Below are 23,800 nucleotides of genomic sequence, written 5' to 3'. Positions count from 1 at the left end.
ATGATCAGAGGTATGCAATATGCAAGCGGCGTCTGGTACGACGACAAGCGGTGGCTTCTCAAGCATTGCAGGACAACACAGCAGAGCATAGTGCAGCAGCCTAGGGGCAGCACGGCGTCCTCCCACGCAGTGCAGTTGCTGTAACGCTGGTGCAGTAGAAAATAGGCACCACGACGTGATATGCTCGATCCAGTTGTTCTGGATATCCTTCGAGACCAAAGACTGGTCGGTACCTTACATTGAGGTCTGTGGGTGCATCAACACAACATCCATCCATCTCTGATGGAAGCGTCACAGATGCTTCTCCAGGCAAACTGATGCAGCATATCCTACAGTGGGTGTGCTCTACAGCTGCAGTGGTCGATAGGGCATATAGCACGGTCGATTACAGTGCTCTATGGCCTCTGTCGGAGACATTTCGACGTTGAGATGAAGAAGATAGAAAAGCATGTGGTTGGGGAAACGAAACATGGGGGCTTGAGCAAGCGCTTGTAGACTAACATTGATTGGCTACAGCTCTAAACCCCGCTTGCCAAAATTGTGCTACAGCCGTTTCTCGGCGCTTATTGGCCATGTTAGCTTAACGGAACGGGCCAATAAGCCGGCCGATCACCTCTATTGCAGGGAGTTAATCGCCTTCTCCTTCCCGTCCCGCTAGCGAAGAGGGTCCGTACCCACATATTTCTGACGGAAAGAGCAAGGAGCTCTCTCCGCATGGACTTTGATGAACAATGTCATTCTCAGCCTGTAGATGTTCTGATACTAAGAAGCACGTTGCTTGGCGTGAAAATCAGATGATGAGGGAAATTTTGACAATAGTGTTTGATATGAAGATCGCGCGTCTAATATCCGAGATATTGTACAGCCACTGATATCATTTCGGATAGAAATGTCGCCTATCGACTGATATCCAACCGGACAGTATATGTTGCTTCTCCACTTTTGACCTCATGCGATATTTCGAAAGGAGCAAGTCTCGATGTGAACATTTTCACGCCTGACTCTTTGATACCTTACCTTGTGGGCTTGCCTTAGTAGCATTGCTGGTATCTAATTTGGTCTTGCCATTCGTAAAGTCTCCTTGTTCGTTGTTCCTTGTTGCGTTTACTAGTTAGGTTGTGGATCTCTCTTTCCTCTGCTCCTGCATACACGATTCTTTCTTTGCTTTTTCCCGTGCCCCTGGTCCATCCCGTTCCAGTGCTACCATACCCACACCCACACCTTATTCTCTACCGTGGGTGGCTTGGTGGATGATGCTTGAGAATAGCGATGTTCTATTATTCAAACTTCAGACTTCAAACTTCGTATATCTTTTGACGAGCCTCTGACAACGCAGATATCTACGTTTCATACACGTCACCCTGCTCCTTAGTTGGCAACTAGGGATAGTGACTCAAGATGGGTACGGTACCAACGCATCGGTCAAACGAACAGGGTCTTGACCGTTGAATTGGCTCCCTCACTTATCTTTCAGATTAACTCAATCGATCTGGGGGTCGGAAAAGAAACTACACTAAGAATTCACTTGAGAACATGGATATCAACAGCCCTCAAACTGCGAATACGGATACATACAGTGATACCGTCATTGTCCCTTGTACCTAAGGCCTGTACATCAGCATCACTTACACGCCAGCCTCCACAACTAGTCAATTCTGGCTGACAAAAGACGGAAAACGTCTTTCTGTTTATTTCAAGCCGGTATAAAGCCTTTCTTCCGATGTTTGTCTCAGAAACATGTGGCTGAGACCCAAGTTGGATTGCTTATCCAGACTTAGCATCGCTGACCGGCAGGCAACCTCCCTGTCACAACCTTGGCATTTCCAGTTCCTCTGTGGGCACGGCGTCTTAAGTCCAACAAGCGCCTCCACCTATAGAAATCTTGCTTATCAACCGCTCGGCTAAGAACAGGCGTTTGCAGTAGATGCTGTCCACTGTCACGGTTTCTTTCTTGCTGAGTCGGTTCGCCTTGCTTTACTCGCTTCCGCCGTACAGGTTCTTACTTCTATAGTTTCCTGCAAGCCAAGCACAGCATGACCAGTGAATTGATAACTGATCTCGACCTCAAAGACATGCATGCGGAGGGTCATGAACGTCGAATCATTGTCAAATGCATTCAGACATCGACCACGTATTTATCAGTTGTTGGATTACAGCTTGGTGTTTTACTGCCCAAGATCCTATCTTGTTGATGTGCAGATAGTTACGATGCAAGTGGGCAGCTCCGCAAATACATACTATTCTGCTGCACACACTTAATATTCAGACACGACCGGGCCTCAACGCCACTGACCGAGAGCAAGAACTTTTGCCAGCCGAGAACCTACGCAATTTCATTATCCCGGAACTTCGCTTGGCTTGTCTGGCCTCAGAACTTATAATCCAAGTTACCCCACGGTCGTCTGCAGCCTCGCACAAGCTGTGTCTTTGTGCAACATCTGGGCACGGATTGCTGCAGGCACTTGATCTGAGAGACATCTAAGCTCCCTTGCCTTTTCTTTGCTTCTTCTGCTGCTGGTTCACCTCGCGCATGCAGCTCGTATCAAGCAGTCCTCCTACCCAAGTCAAAGCTACAACTTTTCTCAGTTTCTCACAACTCACTTGCCCAGAAAATCTCAGGTCTGTGCACTGGGTTGTGATTTTCCCATCACATTTCATTTCCCCTGTTGACCGTAACATGCTGGTCCTTGGTGAGGACATTCTTCTCGGCCGCGGGGCTTCCGGTCGCTGCTTTCACACATTCGATATGGCGACTGGGGTATGAGCATGCGATTCCATGCTATAACCTGCGGCCCAAACCGCGGCCAGGCTGATGGATGGTGACTATCACATCTTGATAACGCCACTTGATAAAAGACTCCGAGTCCAACGTCTTTCTTGCGGTCGCAGTGTCGGCCGCCTTTCTTCATCAGATCGACCCAGGGACAAAGCCAGCATGTAAGATTTATATATGTGACTTTATACATGATTGGTAACAAGGCCCCGCTATGGATCAAAGCCTCTGTACACTTATTTGCCGAGATATCAATCTGGACATTTCAACTGTCCGAATGGTTTCGGCCCATTGGAATACGCTTATATTCGAGTGACATTCAGCCAGGCGCATAATGACTCGAGCTTGACTAAATTAGTAGCGCAAGAATCGCGCAAGTTGGACAAACTGACCCTGGTAATGAAATGTTATACTGGACAAACTCGAAATAGGAAGGCCCCGGAGGCCCTATCTAGTGTCTTCATGTCAAAACAGTCTACGGTTGTAAAGTGGAGTTTATACCATCTTTCTATTAGTTTTGTTGACAGGTTGACAAGTCAACGTTGCTCTCTCATTACTGTTGATCACTTTCAGCTGACTTACAGATGTGATAAGTTGGGGATCAACGCCCACGCATGGCAGGGTCTAGGTCTACCAAATCCTTGGGTTTACCCAAAAGGCTCGGCCACGTTCTTCTGTCTCACTGCTTTCTTCCAAGAGTCATGGCTCTCATCACATCTCAGTCGAATTCAATCACTTTCCATAACTGCAACGTAAGGCTGGCACACCGAGCACAGTAACGTTGAAAATTGGGTGAGTGAAATCCCTTGCATCGCCAACCATCAACTCGCGTGGCCTCAGGCTTCCCCGCAATCAGACCCATTTGACCCATTTCCAAGCATTAGATGGGATCCAACTGGAAGCCAACGGTTTCGAGTGGCCCTTCTACGGGGTATTTTAACAATGCATACAATCATCCACTAAAGAATTACATGGCGTTGAAAGAGGCCAATATTTAGATCTCACTTGTCTCGATCATGGCCCAATTGGAATGAAGCCGGCTCCGCGGGGCATTCGATATTCGACATTGTGCATGAAAGGAATGCGGGTGCCAAGAGGATTCCAGCCTCGATCTGAGCCCATCAGAGGCTGAGAAATGTGAATATGCAATGAATCGATACGAGACGGAGCTCACGATAGCGGGCGTTCGATATCGGCCGTTATTGGCTTATTGTCTCAGATTTGATTGTCTCGATTTGGAGACAAATCATTTCGCAAATCGTGGAAGTGGGCTTGATCCTCGAGAAGGATCACAAGATACCCGAGACTGAGGCTTGATGTCGGATCATACTCCCAGTCTCTTTGGGTATTTATGCATCTGCAGTATAGTTGTCAACTCTTGATTGAGTATATAGATTGAGCTCAATTGGTCTCGTGCATCATGGTCCTTTTATCCGGATGGTCGAAGTTGTTGGTTGTAGGTCCATCGTCACTTGGGCAAGGTCAGATCATGTTTAAAGCTCTTATGATGCGCCCCAAGTGGCTAATTATCGAATTCCAATTACGGATGCATTTGATTGTTCTTGTCGTGTTGATCACCTATCAGTTTTGACAGATATTGGTGTTGATGTACTGTTGAGGTATTACCCAGAACGGCCTTCATCATCTGCCCAGATTCGACTATGGAAACTGATTTGTGGTCTGCAGAAGTCCAAATATCTTCTCTTTGGCATTCAGTCACAATTGGTCAGAATATCCATCTGATGTATGCTTTCCGGTGCCTCTATCGTAATTCATAGTCCGCCTAGAGTTGAGACCTGCTCAAGAGGGTTCTCAAAGTGTCTCCCTCCCAACTGCTCTGAGAAACGCTTCGTGGAGTCTCAGACCAAATTATATATAACAGACGTGATTACAGTTATCTTGATATATTGTATCCAAAGATGCTGCGTGGTTACTTCATTCATATCTTGAATAACGGAGAGTTACGCGGGTGTAGATAGATGTCATCTAGCCACATCCACGCCTAGACACAAGACAGTTTTTATCTGTTCTGTAAACGCTTCCATTCTATTTTAGTTACCCTACCTCATTCAACAGTATAACAGGGTTTTCTGTGGTGTTGTATACTAAAGAGAAACGCCGTTGCTGGCCAGGCTCAGTCTCTGGGATGAACCTTGTGGTCGACTCTCATCTTTCGATAGACTCCCAACCAGGCCATTAAGCTACTAAATCATATTTGCCCAGCTTAAATGGCCTTAAAAGGTGTTCTCTTGAGTATTGGGTTGTGGTAATGGCTGATGATGTCTAAGGAGACACTGAGAAGACAAGCCGTGGCATGCAAGTGGCGCTATCATAATGGGAACAACTAGTGATGCAAGTAATAATTCTATCTTTGAGATATCATTCATTAAGATCCCATGAGGCTATTCAGGCTAGGATCTAGGTGGCGTTACTAAAATGCCATCGACGAGGCTTGCCCATCGTTCCCGGCATAGCGATGGCCTTGCATGCTTGGCTCATGATTTCATCTCGATCTGTGGTCCAAGACTATCTCTTACATGATTTTTCAACTCGAACTGATGTTATACAAACAGTTTCCTATTCGTGTTTCCTGCAATGCGTGTCTATACTGCATAGTTGCACTGTCGCCTTCACGAGACTCGATGAAAACCTCCTTGGATTGTGCGAGAGAAGAGGGTAGAATTCCGGGAACCTTTCGAATTTATGGTATAATTGTGAGCTATAATTGATCTTTGAACGGTATTCTCCCAATAGTGTGGTTTGAACTCAGCCTGTGCTCGCATGAACTATCTCACGACACACGATGATGAGATCTTTGCTCTGCGCTTTGCTTCTATGCCAATAGCAGAATCCCAAGACAAACCACACTTAGAATGGAGCATAGGGCTTCAGCATTGTGCAGTCTGCTTCACTTGCTACATCTAGATAGACAGGAGTCCTAGTCAAGCTGACCGACCCCTGGCGACTGAGCAGGTTGAGAATATGGAGCTTGTGACAGAAAGCGCAACGACATTTTATACCCACTACTGGAATTCAAGTTGACTTATTCAAACAAATTAGCAGTATTTAGTTTGCTATGAACATTCCTTCAAAGAACGCAGAGAGATGTCTCTCGTCAGATGTCTGTGGAGTCTCAGTTGAGATCCTTGAAGGCAAACTATATGCCGCAGCAATAAAACAAAAACGATTATACGTATCAAGGTGTAACACTAAATGAACAAAAAATAGAAGACACAAAAAGAGAAACTCTGAGAGAACATATCTCCCCCGGGAAGGCTCGAACTTCCGATCTCCCGATCGTCTATGAATAACAGTCGGACGCTTTAGCCAACTAAGCCACAGGGGATAAGCTGATTGGATGGTAGACAGCTTGAAAATAGGGAAGATATTCTCATCATCCTGCCGAAATCGATCAATTTGCAATCTCGTTGACCTCAAGTTAAATTATATCAAATAAGAGATCTGAAGCATGTATTTGGTTTGATCTCTCCATATGTATGGCTTGGTTCTTGCTTACTGGAGTTGGCGGAACAAGCATATAAGTCAACCCAAGACTCAACCCATGGGCCTCACATCACGAGCTTCTACACGAATGTTACAACAAGCAATTCTGAAAGGCATCTTTTTACAGTCAAACGTCTCAAGCTTCTGCTACCAAATCACTCTCAGACATATGTACATCTCCAGCCAAATTCGCCACGCTACATCTCATCTCAGAAACATCGCAGATTCTACCTCAAGCCTTGGACTTGGACTTGAAACCCTTAGCCGTCCAATTCTCAACTTGGAACTGGTAAACCTCCTTAGCCAGTTCTTCAACAGGTCCTTCAACGGTAATTCCCGGAGCAACCTGGTTGATGCTCAACGGCGCAACCGGTGCTCCAACCCCAAACTCAGCCTTCCAAGCCTCCAGCTGCTCCGTTGAAGAAACATACACAATCCTTCCAAGTCCACACCACGCATGGGCAGCAGAACACATAGCGCAGTGCTCACCGCTCGTGTACACAGTAGATTTTGCGCGCTCTTCATCGCTTAGGTTGAGCTGTGCCCAGCGCGCAAGGGTGAACTCGGGGTGGAGCGTCGAGTCAGCACGACCATCACCGTTGGAGCCTGTGACGGTGCGGTTTCTGTCGGTTTGAAGGACTCTGTTGTCTGATGAGACGAGGACTGAACCGAAAGGGGCGTCTCCTGCTTTGAGGGCTTCGTGGGCGAGGGAGACTGCCAGACGGAGATGCTCCAGATCTTGGTCGCTGATCATTTTTGCTGTACCTATATCAAGTAAACGTCAATTTCTTGTATGAACTATAAGATCAAGTGCAAAGTCTTTCATACCTGTGTTGTTATAGGTGCTAGTGGTGAGTTGACTTGTGAGTAATGAGGTTAAGGGAGTGAGGCTTGACAAATCCATGATGCGGGGAAGATGATGATTGCAATGAGGTTTCTAATCAAGATTACCTCATGACCGTACAACATCACGCAAATATCATGACTTATTAATGCTGTAGTCTTATATTGCTTAGAAATCTACTAACATGAAGCTAATTGTCACTTATGTTCTTCATGTGCCAGATGAAAGAGTCTCTTGCTATTTCAAGTCATCATAGGACTATATCATGAATGAGTCTGAGCCGCGGGATCGATTTATGATCTCTGGGAATAGAATGCCAAGTTGAAGCTTTACTGAACTCACTTATATCAGATTCAGAGTCTGCCTAGTCACATTGCTGAGATGCTCAAGGGGGGTTTCTGAAGAAGTAATGATGTTGGCGACCTCGCTATCATCAAAGCCATGGAACTACATTATGGGTAAACGATACCCCGGCATAGGCTTCCATAAGAAGAGATTTATCCTGAAGGAACTATTCTATAGGCCCTGGTTAAGGACTCACAGTATGCTGCTTTCCCTTCTTCCCTGCTACAACTCCATGTGATTCTTCCAGGCCAGTTCCTCGGTTGGCCTGACCTTTGCTGTCTAGAACAAGTGGCAAACTGTTGAGAGTGAGATTTACCGAATGGTTCTCGAATTCATCGGCAATGCATTAATATGTCTCAATTAGTTTATGGTCCGATTGTGCTTGCTCCTTTATATCGGTCTTGAATACTCGATCTGACTTACATCAAGCATCTTTAGAAAGGAAAGAGACTTCTTACATGATCAGTAAAAGGATATCCAAGAATTTCAATACCTTACCATGACTCTTGAAAGAATCTCTTATGTGGAACGATGCATCCGTTCATCTCGATCAAGGCAGTCCTGTCATCCACGAGCAGCATGCTCCAGATCATCAAAGACCTTCTCTCCAACTTCTCGATTGTCACATAAGCAATGCAAGAATAAACTCAGACCTCTAGAAGGTCTCAATTCCATGTTGTATAAATCTTAGACCCGGATACCTGCGTTTGTGTATCCCCTCAAAATGCGAACAACAGGACCGGACATCGAGATGGTCTCTGAAACAAAGGTAACTCAAAGCACGAGTCTGTCCTATCTCGGCTACTCTAAGCCAGATAGCCTATAACATCTCGGACACTCCCGCTCAGACCGTTGACATCTCGTTGTAGTTCTATTCTAGGCTTCTTTGGTGTAAGTTTCACTCCTCATGCCTCACGCTTTCGGCATTACCAGCGCGATATACACCCCATATCAAACAAAGACTCAACGGCATCCAAATCGTTTGAGACATGATCTACATGTAGGTGGCACAAGCGCCCGTTGATAGTCTGTAGTCTCTTTGTGTTTGTTGTTCCTGAGTTAAAGTTGGTAGTATACAAACAGCCAAGAACAACGCTCTAACAATACAAAAGCTTATATCTGTACAAACATCTATACAACATACATCTAACCTGTCAAGCCACACGGGACAAACCAACTTAAAATCACAGCAAACAAAGCAAATGCCGTCTTCCCCGCGATCTAAACTAACATCCCCAACCGTGCACGATTCTTTGACACTCACATCACCAACTACCGATACCCTTTCACAATCACAATCATCTTTCCTGTCCAAACACCCAACCATAGCAGAAAAATATCATAAGCTCCTATTCTCAATCACAAGCTCACCACGTGAATTTTCATTGTCTCTTATCGCCGATCTCCCACTCACCCGCTCTCCACCAACCCCGCGGTTAAGGCGTTATGCCCCCATGTGACAAAGCAGCTTGACCTTGAAGTCCCTGGCACGGGACGTTACCACGGGCCAGGCTAGAAAATAGATAGGTCCCTACTGTCGCCGGTACTCAAAAAGTGTGCTTCGGTAACGGTTGATGGTTATTGGATGATAGGGTTTTGTTGTGGCACACGCTTTGGTGAGATTGGCTTGTGGCCCTTTATTGTTGCCAAGTTTGAGTGTGCCCAAGATTGGTGATAATACAGAGGGCTAAGCGCCTGGAGACCAGAGCAAGAGTCACAAGCAGAGGCGGCACATCACATGAATCAAAGACAAGAGCTAGGTAGGGTAGATGTGTATGCCAGATATGATTGATGCTAACTAAGGGGGTATCTTGAAATCAGGGCAGGCTCAAGGCCGCCAAACTATCCTAAGGTATCTAAAAGCCCAGATCGCCGTGTAAACCATGCAGTGTTGTGTGCATATCCAATGCTATGCAGTCCCATGCCAATGTTTCCCATTCCATATGCCAAGTGTGTGCCAGCTGATTCATCCCAGTGATGGGAGGCTGAAGCATAACCTGTATCCAAATGTCCCATGCCCTATGATGATGCAAGCCAGAAGACAATGCAATATTAAGAACTCCAATACATGAATGCTTTCCATTAAGAGGGGTGTGCGAAAACGAAAACGATCAAATAAACTCAATAATGAGCCCGGTGAACCGGGACGGAAAAGATAAAATGTCGGGCTCGATTAAAAGCCTCAACAGAAAAAAAGAAGCAAGCGGATAGTGATGGACCGAAGACGAATCCGTTTACCGGGCCGCCATGCGGGGGAAGACAAGAGAAGTGAGCGGTAGATGGCCGAAGTCGCCGACGGTCCGGAGAAGAAACATCCACATCATCTAGAAGAGTGTCTAGATTGGGGGAGCTTCCACCCGCCCGGCGGCATCAACTTCGGCCGCGATCGGAAAGTTTGAGGAATTGATGGGGAAATGATGGTGCTTGAGTTGATTGTTGTTGTTGTCATCTATTTCCAAAGCTTGGCTCATCCATCTGACTCATTCTTGGTTGGGTGAACCCCCACCCCCACCTCTGATTTGCTGGGGTCTGAGGCGGTCTAACCATGGCGTCATCGACCAAGATAGTGGTGGTGTCAAGTTGTTTCCCGAAAATCAAGCCGGCGGTTAGAAGTCGATCCGACAGCTGAATAAGGTTGCCCGGTATAGCGAGTGACAGCTTGTTTGGTTGTGGTTGTGTGAAGAGATTTCCCATCTCAAATGACGGAATAGTGGTGTAGATAAATCTGGCATGTGCAGCTATTATTGCGCACATGCAATGCTGTAGTTGTGTTGTGTGGGGTATCATGATGGGGTATCATATGCCATGTAAATGCAAAACGCAGCCTAAAATATTGTTAGTGACTGTTGCTGTTTGAGGTAACATGTAAACATACGCTATCGTAAATCGTAACAGTCATTAAGAAGTTCCCAGAGCTTGTTTACTCAATAGCCTCCTCGTTGATGGAGGTGAGCTTGGTCTTGGGACTCTTCTTGTGAGAACTGCTACGGCGCTGCTTTCGTGCGGCGGCACGTCGACGCTCCTTCTCGAGGGCGACAACGCGAAGGCACTCGCGTTGCAAAGCGGCCTGGCGTTCGCGCTCAGCCTGGATGAGCTCGAAGTCGGTGATGACGTTGGGAGGAGAGGCCATGGCACCAGGAGAAGAGCTTCCGGCGCTGGAGACGCTCTGGGCGTCGTCGTCGAAGGGATCGGAGAGGAACAGATCGTCGTCGGATAGATAAGAGGTGGGTCGCTCCTCTCGATCAGACTCGGAGAGAGAGTCGCGTCGGGGCCATGATGGAAAAGCGCAGGCGGAATCCTGAGATCGGTAGATGTTGCGAGACGCGATATCCATGGGCGCTGAAGACGCGCACATAGAGCTGATGGAACTGTATGAGCCGAACATTGTTGCGGTTGTGATATTGATGATAGGCGAGGTGATGGTCGTGAGTGAAGCTCAAAGAGCTGTAGCTGTTGCTTGATAGCAAGTGTAAGTGTTGATCACTTGGCTTGATGATGTTGTTTTGTGGACGGCAGATATATGGATCCTTGGTATGAAAACCTGGGGATGCGGGTAGATATAAATGAATGAAGCAGAACGGGCAGGCAGCCGGCTAAGGGAGGCCAGGGGCGTGTGAGATGAGAAGAAAGATCGGGTTGGGTGAGGTGTGGAATGGATGATTTGCAATAGGGGCGTGGGGTGTGTAGGTGACAGAGGACCTGAAGCCTGAGCCTGGGGGTGCGACCGAAAACTGGTGCGAGTGCGGGTCAAGGGTCCTCAAGTTCGGTCGCCGGGAAGAGAACCAGATACCGCTACCAACTGCCCTGTCGTTTAGGCTTCCTGCTGAAATTCAGCCTGCGGATTGATCCCGACCGAGGTGTAGGGGTGTCGGAACGAGGTGACGGGAGAAGAGGAGGTGAACGTGAAGAGGAGACGAGACGAGAGGGGGGGCGTGGCGAGAGGAAAAGAGCGGTGGGAAATTCGAGTCAGAGAGACCTGGAAGGGGAAAATCAGGGCGATACAGAGGCGGCTAAGTGGACGGGCGGAGCGGATACAACGCCTGTCACTGGTAATTCTTGGGGGGGATGGGGTGGCCGAAGCGGATCCGTGGGGAGAAAAGGAAGAGTCAGAGACTCTGAAGGCCTCTGAAGGCTCTGGTTATGGCGGTTGAGTCGAGATATGGGGGGCGTGTGGCCGAGCGGGTAGCCAACTCGGTATCCAGATCTATTATTCTCTATCAATCAGAGAATTCGCCAAGACTCTTTGAATAGAGTCCAGTAGAGGAAAGCAGAGCAGAGAATGGCTTATCGCGCTCGGGTCAAATCGTTGAATGTGCCGAGATCGCCCCGTAAAGAAGAAGCCGAAGTCTTCCAGGAATCAAGTTTGTTGTTCACCGTTGCGCTGTGTTGTATTGTTGTTTGCTATTGATAGGAACAACAGCAAAGCATAAATTGATAAGCCTCGTAATGGATGGTTACCAGCATTGACTGACTGCTGCACTGCACTGACTGTATGTATGCACACTCGTGTTGCGGTGACGGACGAGCTGAGAGCTGTGCCGTCCGTGAAAGTAACTTGCTTTTGTAAAAATAAAACCTGTGCAAACCTAAGTAAATCCCCAACAGCCGGTGAGAAAAACAAGACCTTTTCATACGGATCACAGCATTGCATCTCATTTACGGATACGTCCAGATCAACAATAACACAAGACAAGACTCAGGACCCGTATTGGGTGAATCCCGTCATCGTCCAAGACAATCCGCTCTCATGCAAGACACCTCAAACTTGTTTGTCTGATTTGCTTGTCCCCAAGCAAGCCGGCTTGGTCTCATCTGCCCTGTGGCTTTTCGTAATCCGGGGTTGAAAAAACGCCTCCTCCAGATCCCCAAGCCCAAGGTGAAAGTCAGAAGCCAAAAGGCGAAAAGCTACGAATAGCAACCACAATACCAATTACACCGTGTGCGATTCGCTGCCGTCGCCTGGATCACAGCCTCCCTCCCGCGGGTCAAGTTACCAAATCACGGGCTGCGCGGGCGGCAATGGGACACAAGTCACAGTCATCAATAGAGTCACAAGCTGTAATAAGAGCACAGCGATTTAGCTTTTTACCGCCCAGGCTGACCAACTGGATTACTCACCACCGTATAATGTAATCGTAGGTGATTACGGCAGAGTCAGCGCAGCGCAGCAATCGCTTGCGAATTGGATACGATGTGATGTGATACTTTGCGACACGAATCAACGTATTCATCACTCATCAGCCCGAGGTATTGATGCTTCATTGGTGCTGTTGTAGCCTGTAGCGAGCGAGTGGGAGTTCCGTCGCTTTCGCTCCTCCATGGATGATCGCAGATGATTCATTCCTTTTTGTCTATTTGATTCGGATCAAAAGCCATCCGCTTACGATTCGGAGAATGATTGATGAACTCATTCGGAGTTAGGTTTGTCTCATCTCTTGTCTTGTCTTGTAATTTATCGAATCTGATGATTGATTGATGCGTTTGTCTTTGGTTGCTTTTTCATGTCTCTCAAGTTTCCTCTCTCCTCTTCCGTTCCGTTTTCTCTCCCCCCACGCACGCCCTGTCCCTCCCTTCCAGGCCCGACTTCCCATTCTTCCAGCGCCCAACACACCCAGAATCGGTCCCTGGCCGCGGTCGATCCTCGGGTTGCTTCTGCTTCTTCTGCCCTGGCATACGTTGTCCCGAGATAGCTCAGCGCCCAAACCTTCCCGTCGCGTCGGGCAAGAGTAGGTTTTGATAGCCGCACACCACACCATATGCATCCCACAGGGCTGGCTGACACTCAACTCACTCCAACTCTGGCTGTTCTTTTTTCCTACTTGGGAAGAGGGGGAGGGCATTCGCAGGATTGAGGGATTGCTGGATTGGTCTTGTCCTCAAGCAAGGGCCAAGACAAGATGCGATCCAATGCAGGTAGGGCACAGCTTGCATTTCGCAATCACTGACCGCTCCCTTGACGCAAAGGGCACTCGTTTCTATTTGCTGGATACGTGCTTCGTGGTGTTGCAGCATTCGTCTGTAGTTGGTTAATTGTTTTACCACACGCAGTCAATCAGCGACCATCCGAAGAGTCATCTATCAATCGGTTGGGGTACCATCTTGCAGCGACTGTCCGATCCAGCTGCGCCATCAACCACTAAAGTTGCGGAAGCCGAGGATAGTTCAATTTCACCGCCGGTCAACGGCATAAACAACAGCCATACAGTAGTAAACAACAAATCATATCATATGCAAATGCATCCTCGGTAGACACACAACCACGCCTACACAGCTTGAAACTCTCTCCTCCGACCTCTCGGTCTTTTTCCCGCCGAAGCCTACCCACCTACCTAATATCGCGTCTTATCGCAACCTATTCCGTTTTCCCCTCCCAATCTAGAAGCTGTCAATCCAAACTCCAGGCTACCAGAAACATCAACCCCCAATGTCCCCCAGGGCACAGGGGGTGCCTAGTAAAACAAAGTTCAAAGGTTCTTCCTCTTCCCAACTTCCCACTAGGGTTATAGTTGAACTGTAGAATTCAATCCTGGACCGAGCATTCTTTTACCCTGCATGCCCGTTTAGCCTACAAACCTTGAACAGCTCCCCCCAGGACCAGCAAGTTTCCCCTTTCGTCCAGGCTGCTTGAGCGCACGAATCGCAGCTCGTCCCTCTAACCGCTAGCTGGCATGGGTATCGATGTCGGTAGCCAATCACGGCACTGTATTTCTTCTCCGCGATGTCTTGGCCGGTAGGAATCTCGGTGGTACAGCTGCAGGGTTTAGTCCTAACCTAGCCATTGGGCACAATATTCAATTTCAAAATCCGGTGGAAGAAGCAAGAATCTTGGATAGAACGAAAAAAGTGAAGAGTTTTCTCAATTGCTCCCCAGTTACACAAAGCAATACAGTTTCGCTTACGTTTGGCAACGGCTTAAACCTGGTGAAGACTGTGATATTTCTCTCAAACTCTCCACATGCGATACGCCGGCGTATTCTTCGGAGACCCGCATCCACAGTCGGAGCCGCTTTTGCGGCGTTTTCTCCACCCTGTGGCGGTCTCCCTTCCGTAATCCTTTCGGCCTTTCTACAGCAGCAATTGGATTCAGTTTTTTAATCCCTTGACTGTGAAGGCTTTTACCCCTCGCCGAAAGGCCTTGGCGCTCGGCTGAACTACTGACTCTCCCTCGGCGCTTGTCTCGCCCCGGTCGAGTCAAAGGGCGAACGTTTTTGACATATCGGAAACAGGAGAACTCAGATAGGAACAACACATATGCGAGGGTGCATTCAGAGCTGTGATCCGAATCTAGCGCTGTCGCTTGTGAGTCGGAAGACATCAGATTGGTGAGCTTGAGCTGTCGGATGTGCTCGCCTGAGGATGAGTGAGACAGCTTCAAGAGCTTCTCCGCACTCTGGCTAAGAAATGATCTGCAGTTCGAGCCCTCCGAGCCAAACACAGCTGTGAGAGTCTGGAGCTGTCGCAGGAGCTGCACAAAGGGGCTTTTGCTCCTAGCCGAGCAGCCCAGAACGTTGATAGATCTGCTTATCAGACAGAGGAGCTGCTGCTGATCCTCCTGCGATACAAAGTGATGTTCATGATTAACGGTCTGGCCCGTAGTGAACCCTGCAGATAATGGATGTGTTTGGCCGTCTGGATTCACAGCAGCGTTCTAGCTTGTTGATCGCTGGAGATACAAGTGGTTCCAGTGGCTCTGGTCCTCATTTGCACCAACGACAGCGTGAAGGCAATGCCGAAATGACCCTGCGTATTCCCGCCTCACTCCACCTTTATCCGTGAGGCAGCACAACACAGCACGCAATTCATTGCCCGCCGAGAAGAAGAAAGGCTCCGGCGGTCAAGTTGTTCGGTGATCAACCGAAGGATGAGGTGCACTACAGCTGCAGCTTCGGCGGGAATAACTCGTGATATGAGTCAGATATGGGTATCAGGGTCCTTTGTCTCCGCGCTGTTTGCGCCGTCTGCGATACCTTCGTCATGGCAAACCTCCAGTTTTCCTTACTTGACCTTATCTCTGTGTTTCCACCTCCACCGCCACTTATTTTTTCTTCACTCAAGCCACTCCCACGATCCATTCTTTTCCGTATAATGCCGGGTCTGGGGAAACACCAACTTTACATTACTCGCCGACAAGATTGGCCTTCCATTTTGACAGGGAAGATTCCATGGAAGAATTCTTCTCATGTTACCTAAGATAACTCCACCTCGGTACAAGGAAGGAATTTTCACTGCAATTCAAATAATTGACACCTGAAATTCTTCATCCCGAGCAATCTCGCTGTAGTGGACCTTTTGAGCCTGGCCCTTGGTTCTGGTAACAGCTATGAGATCCTTACAGCGGTCCGCGCGGCCGGGTGCTGTTCCGGGATTGACAAGTTCCAAGTTTCCAATCCCAAATTCCCAATGCTACGGTCAGAGATCGGTCATTAAAATTACAGCCAGGCCAGGTCAACCAGCCCTGGATATCCCGCTGGCTGGGGATGACCCGTGTCGCCGTTGGGCTCTGGCGTCTGGGGAATTTTGAGTTTGATAATGATAATGCGATAATGCTTGCAATAAGAGTCTCAAGCAAAGACCAAGGAAGTAAACGTCATCAGTCCCTTCATTTGTCGTATAATTACCTGTTTGTTATCGAATCCCGCGGGAAGTGACAAGATGCTCAATCAGGAAGTTACTGTGCCAAGGCTAAGGAAAAGCTTATCGAAGGCTGGATCAGACACTCTAATAACACTGTATCGGTTTCTGAGTCTGCATCGCGATATGCTTTACTGGTCTCGCATGCTTAACTAACGAAAGACTAGCCCTTCTCGTACTGCAGCCTCTTTGAAGAATTGTTTGGTCTAGCAAGAGTCAGTATTTTGACCCGTTTACACGGTTTCGCTTGCGACTTTATCCCGGCGCACGGAATAACATTCTCCTGCATTATAATATCACAATTCCTTGTGACATAGCCGACTCAGAACCCATGTCCAAAAGCAAGTATCCGATACCACGGACACGGCCTGCTCCTGCATTTGAAACTTTGTTGTTTGCTTTGCCTTGCCCTGCCTGGCGTTGCTTTGACGATTCATCTCTAATCAAAACCCCAGCTCCGGACGGCGGACTGCCATTCCTAGCTCCCCCCAAGCGAATGGACGGCATGGGACGGAATACTATTCCCACCTTCCGAGGGCCTGTAAAATAGAATTAAACCCCTGGCCTGGCGGCTTAACCAGCCTTTTCCTCCTTTACCGTTGCCGCGATAGGATTGAGGCGTCCATAACCCCCCCTTGAAGTCTACCGCTTGTGAGAAGCCCTGGTCCCCCGACCCGAACCGGCGGTTCTCCTCTCATCAAATAGTGAAGCCAAGCCAAGGCTTGCCATGTCTGAGTTGCTCCCGACAGGCATTGCATTGACCCCATTCACGAGTCGCTCATAACGTAAAGAACCCCCTTTAATATGGGGGCTGTTAGTCAGTGATGCTACGGAGTAAGTAGAGCCGAGAGGGAGATGGAGACTGGAGTCTTATCGGAGGGGCTTCTATCAATTCTTTCCAGAGCTTCCTTTTTCTTTCTTGGAAGCCACCCTGACATGCTGTCCACCTTCTACTTCGGGCCTGGAGCATAAAGTTGTGGTGGTGAGGATGCAGTTGTGGACACTAGAAGCATCGGTAGAAGGGCCGTGGAAGGATAGCCACAATGTAGAAGCATGTGTCATGAAATCATTGCAAGCGTCAGTGTCAGTGAGTAACTGTCATATGAAGAAAAATTCTATGCATCCTTCAGGGTGCAGCTCCTGAATCATTCGAAACGTCCAAACTCAAAATATTCCAACCTCGGACTTCGTCCCGTGCTACCTCGGGTTTGGGGCAAACGCCTCCCGGATCTTGGTTCAGTCTTAGCAATAGTTAGCTTCCGCAATTTCCACGTGTTTGCGGTTGCGGTTGCGATTGCGGTGCCGCGGGGAGAGTACCGAGCGAGGAGCTCATCTCAATCTCTCTTGAAAGACCTCGGGCCAATTCCGGCAAAGGTCCGCGGTTAGAATCCGATCGAGAAAAATGTGGCTTGCGGGAAAACGAGTAGAGTTGCCCGGAGCTGGGGAAGAAGCGATAATGGTCCCGGAAATTCCCCCTTTTAGGCAGAGTCGAGGTGACGGGCGAATGGGAGGAGGGGGCGTGTGATGTCGGAAATTCCTAAGGAAAAGGAAAGGTCACCGAGACTGACACCGACGCTGTCATTGTCGGTGTCACTATCGAAGCAACGTGGGCGAGCGACTCGTGTAGGGCTTCCATTTCGAGAGTCTGAGAGCCAAGTCTGCCACGCGATTGACAGCTTTGACGTTTCATTCATCATGATAATGCATCACCCACGGAATGACCGTCAGGGTGAGTATGCACTGTTGATCAGTGGGTTCCTCGACGGTCAATAGTTTCAAAACTGAATGGTAATTGATTAATGAAATCAATTAAACATGTCTACGATTTCTGGTTTTGGCTGAGACTTGTCGCAGATGATAACAGGTTTTGGCGTGTTATTGTCTCTGACTCTCTCGCTGCAGACGTTGAGACATCCATTGCTTGTTTCCGGCCACAGCAACAATGATCCTGACGCAGCTGATTTGAGATTCCTGAATTTGATGCAACCTCGAAGAAAGCAATTATCGAACAACCGAGTCAGTCATTTCACTGCCAAGGAACCTGCGAGACGAAGCATGTCACCGAGGTATGAAGTATACATATGAAGGTATACGTATGTACGCCACAACGTGGGAGCGCCGCCTACGCCACGACTCAGCGCAACAGGTTACCTCTTTCGTTCGAAACCTGGACAGATTCCCTTCTGATTTACCCCAGGATCGCGATTCCAAACCCGCGTCGTGGGAAATATCCAGAAAGAGATCAATATGACGTCGTGCACGCTGAAATATGATATGTCGCTGCTAATCTCACTCATCTCGAGATATCCGGCGTGAATGGCAGAAATGGTATGCGAAACCGAACTGTGGGCTTTTGTTGCTGTGATGAATGAATTGGTTGCACTGTCGGGGTATGATATGATGTGACGTCGTATGCAATGCTCACTCTGCAATACGCCGAGGCTGAGATAATACGGTCTCCGAATTGCTCACTCCTTCGCTGTTACTGTTACGCCTGCTAGAAATAGCATCAGGTTGCATTCGCGAGACGGACGCCGTGGCTGCTTACAATGTCTACGCGTTGTGCTCCCCTAATACTTTTCGCATTCCCCCATGTTTTGATCAAAGATTGGCTCGGATCTCTCGCCTCCGAATTTACAGTTGAAAAGGTTCATCGTCCCGGTGTTCCGCAGTCTGATTGATTACGCTATCAGTATCGTATCTGGTCCCGTGATGCTTGGCTTGGCCCCGAACTGTAACAATCCAATGTTTCGTTGTTGCCTGCTTGCTACGTGGTGGTTTCTCGGGAGCTCACAGCTACGGTGTGATTATTACAGACATTCAGTTCGTATGTATTTGGGGCTGAGTTGCTGAGGCTAAGGCTGAGGCTGGCGATGACGATTACCATGTAGCATGTAAATTGGGTGTAAGTCAGCCAGCAACGCCTCGTCATCTGGGGGGATCGATCACCTGAGAATCCGGGGTAGGTAGTTGTAAAACGCATAAACCATCGACTACGATTAACTGATGCTCAAGGGTAATTTGGTTGATTATTTCATCATTCCGGCATATTTGCCTCCAAATATTGCATCTGCTACAGTTCGTTTGTTTTGCTCCGGTAGGGAGGGGAGGTGGGGCTCTTCAACAGTATTGATCGTCATGATAGACATGTCACTGAGCGACAAGGCGTTATGATAATCTCCTATCGAGGCATCATGATACTCAAAATGTGTAATGACTTTCCATGACAGGAATTTCTCATTTCCCCCTTATGATGCCGTCATTGAAACAAATTCGATACTCTAGTACACGCCCCTGTCTATGAGCCCAAGACGTGATATCGAATTTGGGTTGTATTCTCATCCGAAGTCGGCCTAGGTGTTTTGAGCTGGCTGTCTCCTGATACAGTACAGCCCTGTTGGCGTTGGTGTTGGCAAAGGCACCCAATCTATCACTCCATGTTGAGGCATGCCACCTGCTGAAGTGATATCGGGTGGGGGTGCATAGGCGGTCTCGTGGGGTTGACCGCTTTACAGCACATCAAGCCAACATCAACTGCAGTGAGTGTTCTAATCTCGCCTTCTCCTCAGGCACGAAGCAGCTAGAGCAATCACCAGCTGCAGCCTCACGCCTCGCAAGCCATCCATGGTTGTTGGGGGTTGAAGGCTTGAGGGGATAGTTGTCTCTCTCTTTTGTTCTCTCAAATTTGGGGGGCTTTTAATTGGATGTGATTTGTCGTGACAGCGCCATGCCGCTATTCAATACAACAAACAAACTGCCGATACAAGGCCTAACAAAGCCATAACCAACAAACTCCTTACACTTTGAACTTGAAATTGTTTGCCCCTGTATAATTAGAGCATGTCTCACGCGGCAAGAGCGTTAGGCTCGGATCAGGTGCTTGCCGTACCGTCCCGATGATCTCGCATCCGTTGCTTTAGCTCATCAATCACATCACACTTGGCCTTGTCTTGTTATCACATCCCACCACAGTCTCCTCTTCTCCCCCCACGCAGAAGCAAAACCTAGGTGCTGCCCAGGGTTTAATGGGTGATTCTCAGCCAAGGAATCGATCCACGAGGGAATATCCTCTTAGTTCCCGCTATGGACATGAACATGAACACAAGCAATGAGACGGCACTTTACTTTTTGCCCTTGCCTGATGTTTGAGTAAGAGGGGGGGGGAACAATTAGTGTTTGTTATGCTTTGACCCTATGATTCCCTGGTTAATCTACTGATTTATTGGAATATAATTTTCCTAAAGCTGCAAATGTCCTCTCGTATTAATCTTGTTTGTGAGTTGTCACCTTGTTGAATCGTGCTTTGAGAAGCGGTCAGTTATGCTGAGTGTCAGTGTCAGTGTCAGTGTCAGTGAATAGATAGTGCCGGGTAAAAGAGATAACAACACGCCCTCAACTGCACTGCAATGCGTGTGCGTTCTCTCATGCAGCCTTGCCCTGCTGCATATGCAGCTCGAGTCGACTTGACTTGACCTGACTCTTTTATCCTACACCGATCAATGTGTTTCAAGATTCTGCTACACTCAAGCTTCACCGCATCAACTCAGCTAGCCATACAGGCCCTTTGGCCGGCCAGCATACCGCCTTTTGAAACCAGCCATGCAGACACATTTACTCACAGCGACGACACTAATAACCCTCATGCATGCACTTTCCCAATATTCAGGTTATACGGACCTGCTTATATGCGCTGGCTTGTAGTTGGCGCGCATTCTCCATCGACAAAGTGTTGAGCTGGCGGGTCTAACTTACACGACAGCAGCTATATCTGGTCTGGTCCCTTGCAGCTGTCCTTGGAAATGAGTCACATAAGAAAATTTTTAAATTGATTCTGTGACGTGACTATAGGGTGCCACAGCTTAGGCGATGGATATTTTTTTCAAATTAGGTACTGTGGTTGTGGTTGTAGCAGCGGCTTGATTGCGGTGAAGTGAGGCCATCTGCGGATGTGACTATCCGGTGTGAACAACAACACATCGGTCAAACTTGCTTGTTTCCCCTTGTTCGCCGCGATGACATCGGGTAACCCAACATTCGGCCGAGACTAGAGTTGTTCCCCGTATCACAATGCTTCTGAAGTATTGGTGGTTGGGCATCGCTCACCTGATGCAGTATATGCTTTAGGGTAGGCCACTATATGTACATGATACTGAATACATCGCGGATAATAGATCTGGAGGTGCAATTATGAATATAATCGATGGATTTGGAATTGGACCAGACATGGTATCACCTGATTAAATATTTGATATTATTTGACACGTTGATAATGTTTGGGCATGAAGGCTCATCTGTTGATGTGATGAAATAGAGGAGTTGAATTGTAAAAAACATCCTTTCAATGACTGTATTTATGGCACAAGCTCAAGGAAACAAATCAATCTGCATCTAGTCTATCGATTACAATACCGTTTGCACATCAATTTTGCTAGTTATGCCACAATGGGATGAGAAGAGACAGCAAACATATTGTCCTTTTCGCCCGTAGCTATCCACACCCTCAATGAACAAAAGATAAACAATTATCCGCATTGACAGTTTTTAGTTAAGACGGAAGACTAGAGCATATATCATCCCGGAACCTAGTAGGTTGAGCTTGAGTTCTAGCAAGAGTCTTGACCTGATTCTTTCACTTTAGCTGAACTTGCTCGTGGATAGACACAATGGCCACTGTGCCTGCTAGATACAAAAGTTCCATAAACGGAAGAAAAATATGATGAACTTAGCATAGGGAGCTAAATTACTACACAAGTTTATATGTTAGCACATCGCAAGCTGAACATCGATGTATATGTTGACTATTGGATTCGTGGACTTGCTCTCTGAGCAACTCAACGACAAGGAAACACCCAGTAAACACTGCAGTATCCTTCATAAAGAAGTATAGTAGGGCAGAGCATCGTTGATAGTTGGTTCGAATGGCGTTCCGCAGTTCTTACACCCATGCACTTATCATCAATAACGTCTAGTCTCAGTATTCAGTTACACGTTCAATAGCAAATCGGGAGTGTTGGTTGCTCTTTCAAGGAGGTATGAGGCATCCGTAATGAGCCTAACTTGATACTGGAACATATTAAAGCATGAAGTTCCCGAACTTCGTTGTGTGTCCTTACTATTCGCGACGTTGCCACATGGGCTTTCGGACTTGGTGCTCAGTGACTCTCCAAGAGCGAACCGTAAGTTAATGCTACTCTTTCAGAGAGTACAATACGCAACGAGACTGACTCGAAGCACGGTCAGTCTACAAAACCAGGAGATGCGAACGTTACAGGCACGTTGTGTGAAGTGCATATGATATTCACCCCCAGCAAGTGGGCAGCTGACAGAGGCTGGAACGAGAGCTCAGATGGTGATCATAACAAGTGGCATAAAGAATATCATGAAACACGGTTATATATCTCGTCGTAGTGCAAACTACGGACAATGTAATGCCAATCCTATAGTCCTCAACAAGTCTTTGTAGGATCGAGTGTATGCCAAAACTGTAGATACGCCAAACTCCCCCAACTCCTCCCATGATGAAGAACAACTGGCATCTTCGAACAACAGCTAACCAAGCAAGCCTCATCACCAAACGTATACTAACTTCGAAGCGCCTCTAACCGGTTGCGCATCTGGTCCATCATAGCTTCTGGATCCTCTTCCTCCTCCTCTTCCTCCTGGGGTTTCTGTGGTTCCGGTACAGGCGCCACAGGCAGAGCGGGCTGCTTGCGGTCCTTGAGAATCTCCCCCAAGACTTTGTCAACCTCTCCGTCGGCCTCCTCGTCCTCCATAAGCATGTCACCGTCAGCAGGGAAGCGTTCTCTTCGACTCTTCTCTCGATGATGTCCCCCCCTTCCATCCACTCCACAATTAGTTCTTTGCATGGTCCCAGCCAGTTTCTGGTAGGCGGGATTAAGCGAGTTTACTTTCTTTCATAATTCCCGGCCCCTCGCTCGAATGGGCCCTTCAATACTTTAGTACAAGCAAAAGACTCCCTGCACCTGCATCTGCACCGAAGTTGAGCTGTGCCTTGGATGTGATGAGGCGTGCTGAGGTCTTTCGGGCGCGAACGAGCTCACGAGCAAAAGTCGCGAACTTCTTGTTGGGCTTGCTTGGCGCGAGATGAGTCGCGCTGGGCTCGCTTATCGGCTTGGAGGATGAGGTTCTTCGTCTTGTATTCGACTTGTTTCACAGTCTGGATATCTCGATCGATCTTGCGGATGTTTTGCCTCATCAACGCATTGCATTTGCGCATCTACAGCCAGACATGTTAGAGTATGATACGGAATTAGGTATAGACCGGTGTGTGTACCTGGGCCTGAGGATCAGGCTTCGCAAATAGAGATTTGAATGTTTCCATGGCGGCGGTTGGATGGACAAGGAAGTAGGAAATGCCTGCGCCAATGACGCAACTGTAAAGATGGCCAAATGGCGGAGTAGAATTCGTGTAGAGGTGCAAGTACGGTACAGTGATCTGTATGTTCGAGCTGAAAAAGTTGTTAAACTGCCCGTAGTACTACCAGACCTCGAAACGTCTTGATGTCGTCGAATCAGCCGCAGCCAGTCGTTGATGATGTTGGGTCATGGTGGTGAGGCTCGCCCGATACTAGCCTCAAGGCTGAGGTGATAGGCAGGCCGAGGTTTAATTGGCCCGCGAGCAAAAACAGGGACTGGAGGGGTTTCAGTGAGAGGTCCGCTGGAGCTTCCCTGGAACCTGGCAC

At 48.1% G+C, this 23,800-nt stretch overlaps 6 protein-coding genes and 1 non-coding gene across 7 annotated transcripts; all 7 read right to left on the bottom strand.

The window, feature by feature from the left end:
- Positions 1-6,035: 6,035 nt before the first annotated feature.
- FOXG_20779 lies at positions 6,036-6,119 on the bottom strand. The gene has a single exon. It is a non-coding gene; the product is annotated as a tRNA-Asn (tRNA).
- A 247-nt stretch (positions 6,120-6,366) lies between these two features.
- On the bottom strand, positions 6,367-7,182 carry FOXG_12768 (uncharacterized protein; the record flags this gene model as incomplete). The annotated part of the gene is made up of 2 exons (XM_018392625.1): positions 6,367-7,042; positions 7,106-7,182. Coding segments are annotated over 2 exons (610 nt in total), but the record flags the coding sequence as incomplete, so codon positions are not given.
- A 920-nt stretch (positions 7,183-8,102) lies between these two features.
- Positions 8,103-9,020, bottom strand: FOXG_20778 (uncharacterized protein). Its single transcript, XM_018401087.1, has one exon. It carries the CDS (start codon positions 8,791-8,793, stop codon positions 8,461-8,463), a length of 333 nt encoding a protein of 110 aa, XP_018251187.1. The 5' UTR covers positions 8,794-9,020; the 3' UTR covers positions 8,103-8,460.
- Positions 9,021-9,152: 132 nt separating this feature from the next.
- FOXG_12767 (uncharacterized protein) lies at positions 9,153-11,107 on the bottom strand. The gene is made up of 2 exons (XM_018392624.1): positions 10,342-11,107; positions 9,153-10,291 (listed from the first exon to the last, which is right to left on the bottom strand). Exon 1 carries the CDS (start codon positions 10,849-10,851, stop codon positions 10,387-10,389), a length of 465 nt encoding a protein of 154 aa, XP_018251186.1. The 5' UTR covers positions 10,852-11,107; the 3' UTR covers positions 9,153-10,291; positions 10,342-10,386.
- A 492-nt stretch (positions 11,108-11,599) lies between these two features.
- On the bottom strand, positions 11,600-13,528 carry FOXG_20777 (uncharacterized protein). The gene is made up of 2 exons (XM_018401086.1): positions 12,585-13,528; positions 11,600-12,522 (listed from the first exon to the last, which is right to left on the bottom strand). The coding sequence occupies exon 1, from the start codon at positions 13,304-13,306 to the stop codon at positions 12,884-12,886; it is 423 nt and encodes a 140-aa protein (XP_018251185.1). The 5' UTR covers positions 13,307-13,528; the 3' UTR covers positions 11,600-12,522; positions 12,585-12,883.
- Positions 13,529-14,361: 833 nt separating this feature from the next.
- Positions 14,362-15,041, bottom strand: FOXG_20776 (uncharacterized protein; the record flags this gene model as incomplete). The annotated part of the gene is made up of 2 exons (XM_018401085.1): positions 14,362-14,983; positions 15,028-15,041. The coding sequence occupies 2 exons, from the start codon at positions 15,039-15,041 to the stop codon at positions 14,362-14,364; spliced, it is 636 nt and encodes a 211-aa protein (XP_018251184.1).
- A 7,637-nt stretch (positions 15,042-22,678) lies between these two features.
- On the bottom strand, positions 22,679-23,439 carry FOXG_12766 (uncharacterized protein; the record flags this gene model as incomplete). Its single annotated transcript, XM_018392623.1, has 3 exons — positions 22,679-22,931; positions 23,159-23,334; positions 23,392-23,439. 3 exons carry the CDS (start codon positions 23,437-23,439, stop codon positions 22,679-22,681), a joined length of 477 nt encoding a protein of 158 aa, XP_018251183.1.
- Between the last annotated feature and the right edge of the window lie 361 nt (positions 23,440-23,800).

Source organism: Fusarium oxysporum, chromosome 9, assembly GCF_000149955.1.
Source record: "Fusarium oxysporum f. sp. lycopersici 4287 chromosome 9, whole genome shotgun sequence".
NCBI classification, from domain to species: domain Eukaryota; kingdom Fungi; phylum Ascomycota; class Sordariomycetes; order Hypocreales; family Nectriaceae; genus Fusarium; species Fusarium oxysporum.
The sequence above is the reverse complement of the archived record's forward strand: the minus strand, read 5'-3'. Positions and strand labels throughout refer to the sequence as shown.

What these genes read in the sequence shown, in the direction of transcription:
- FOXG_20778 (XM_018401087.1), bottom strand. Translation starts at nt 8,793, where the DNA reads ATGGTTGGGTGTTTGGACAGGAAAGATGATTGTGATTGTGAAAGGGTA.
- FOXG_12767 (XM_018392624.1), bottom strand. Translation starts at nt 10,851, where the DNA reads ATGTTCGGCTCATACAGTTCCATCAGCTCTATGTGCGCGTCTTCAGCG.
- FOXG_20777 (XM_018401086.1), bottom strand. Translation starts at nt 13,306, where the DNA reads ATGCCCTCCCCCTCTTCCCAAGTAGGAAAAAAGAACAGCCAGAGTTGG.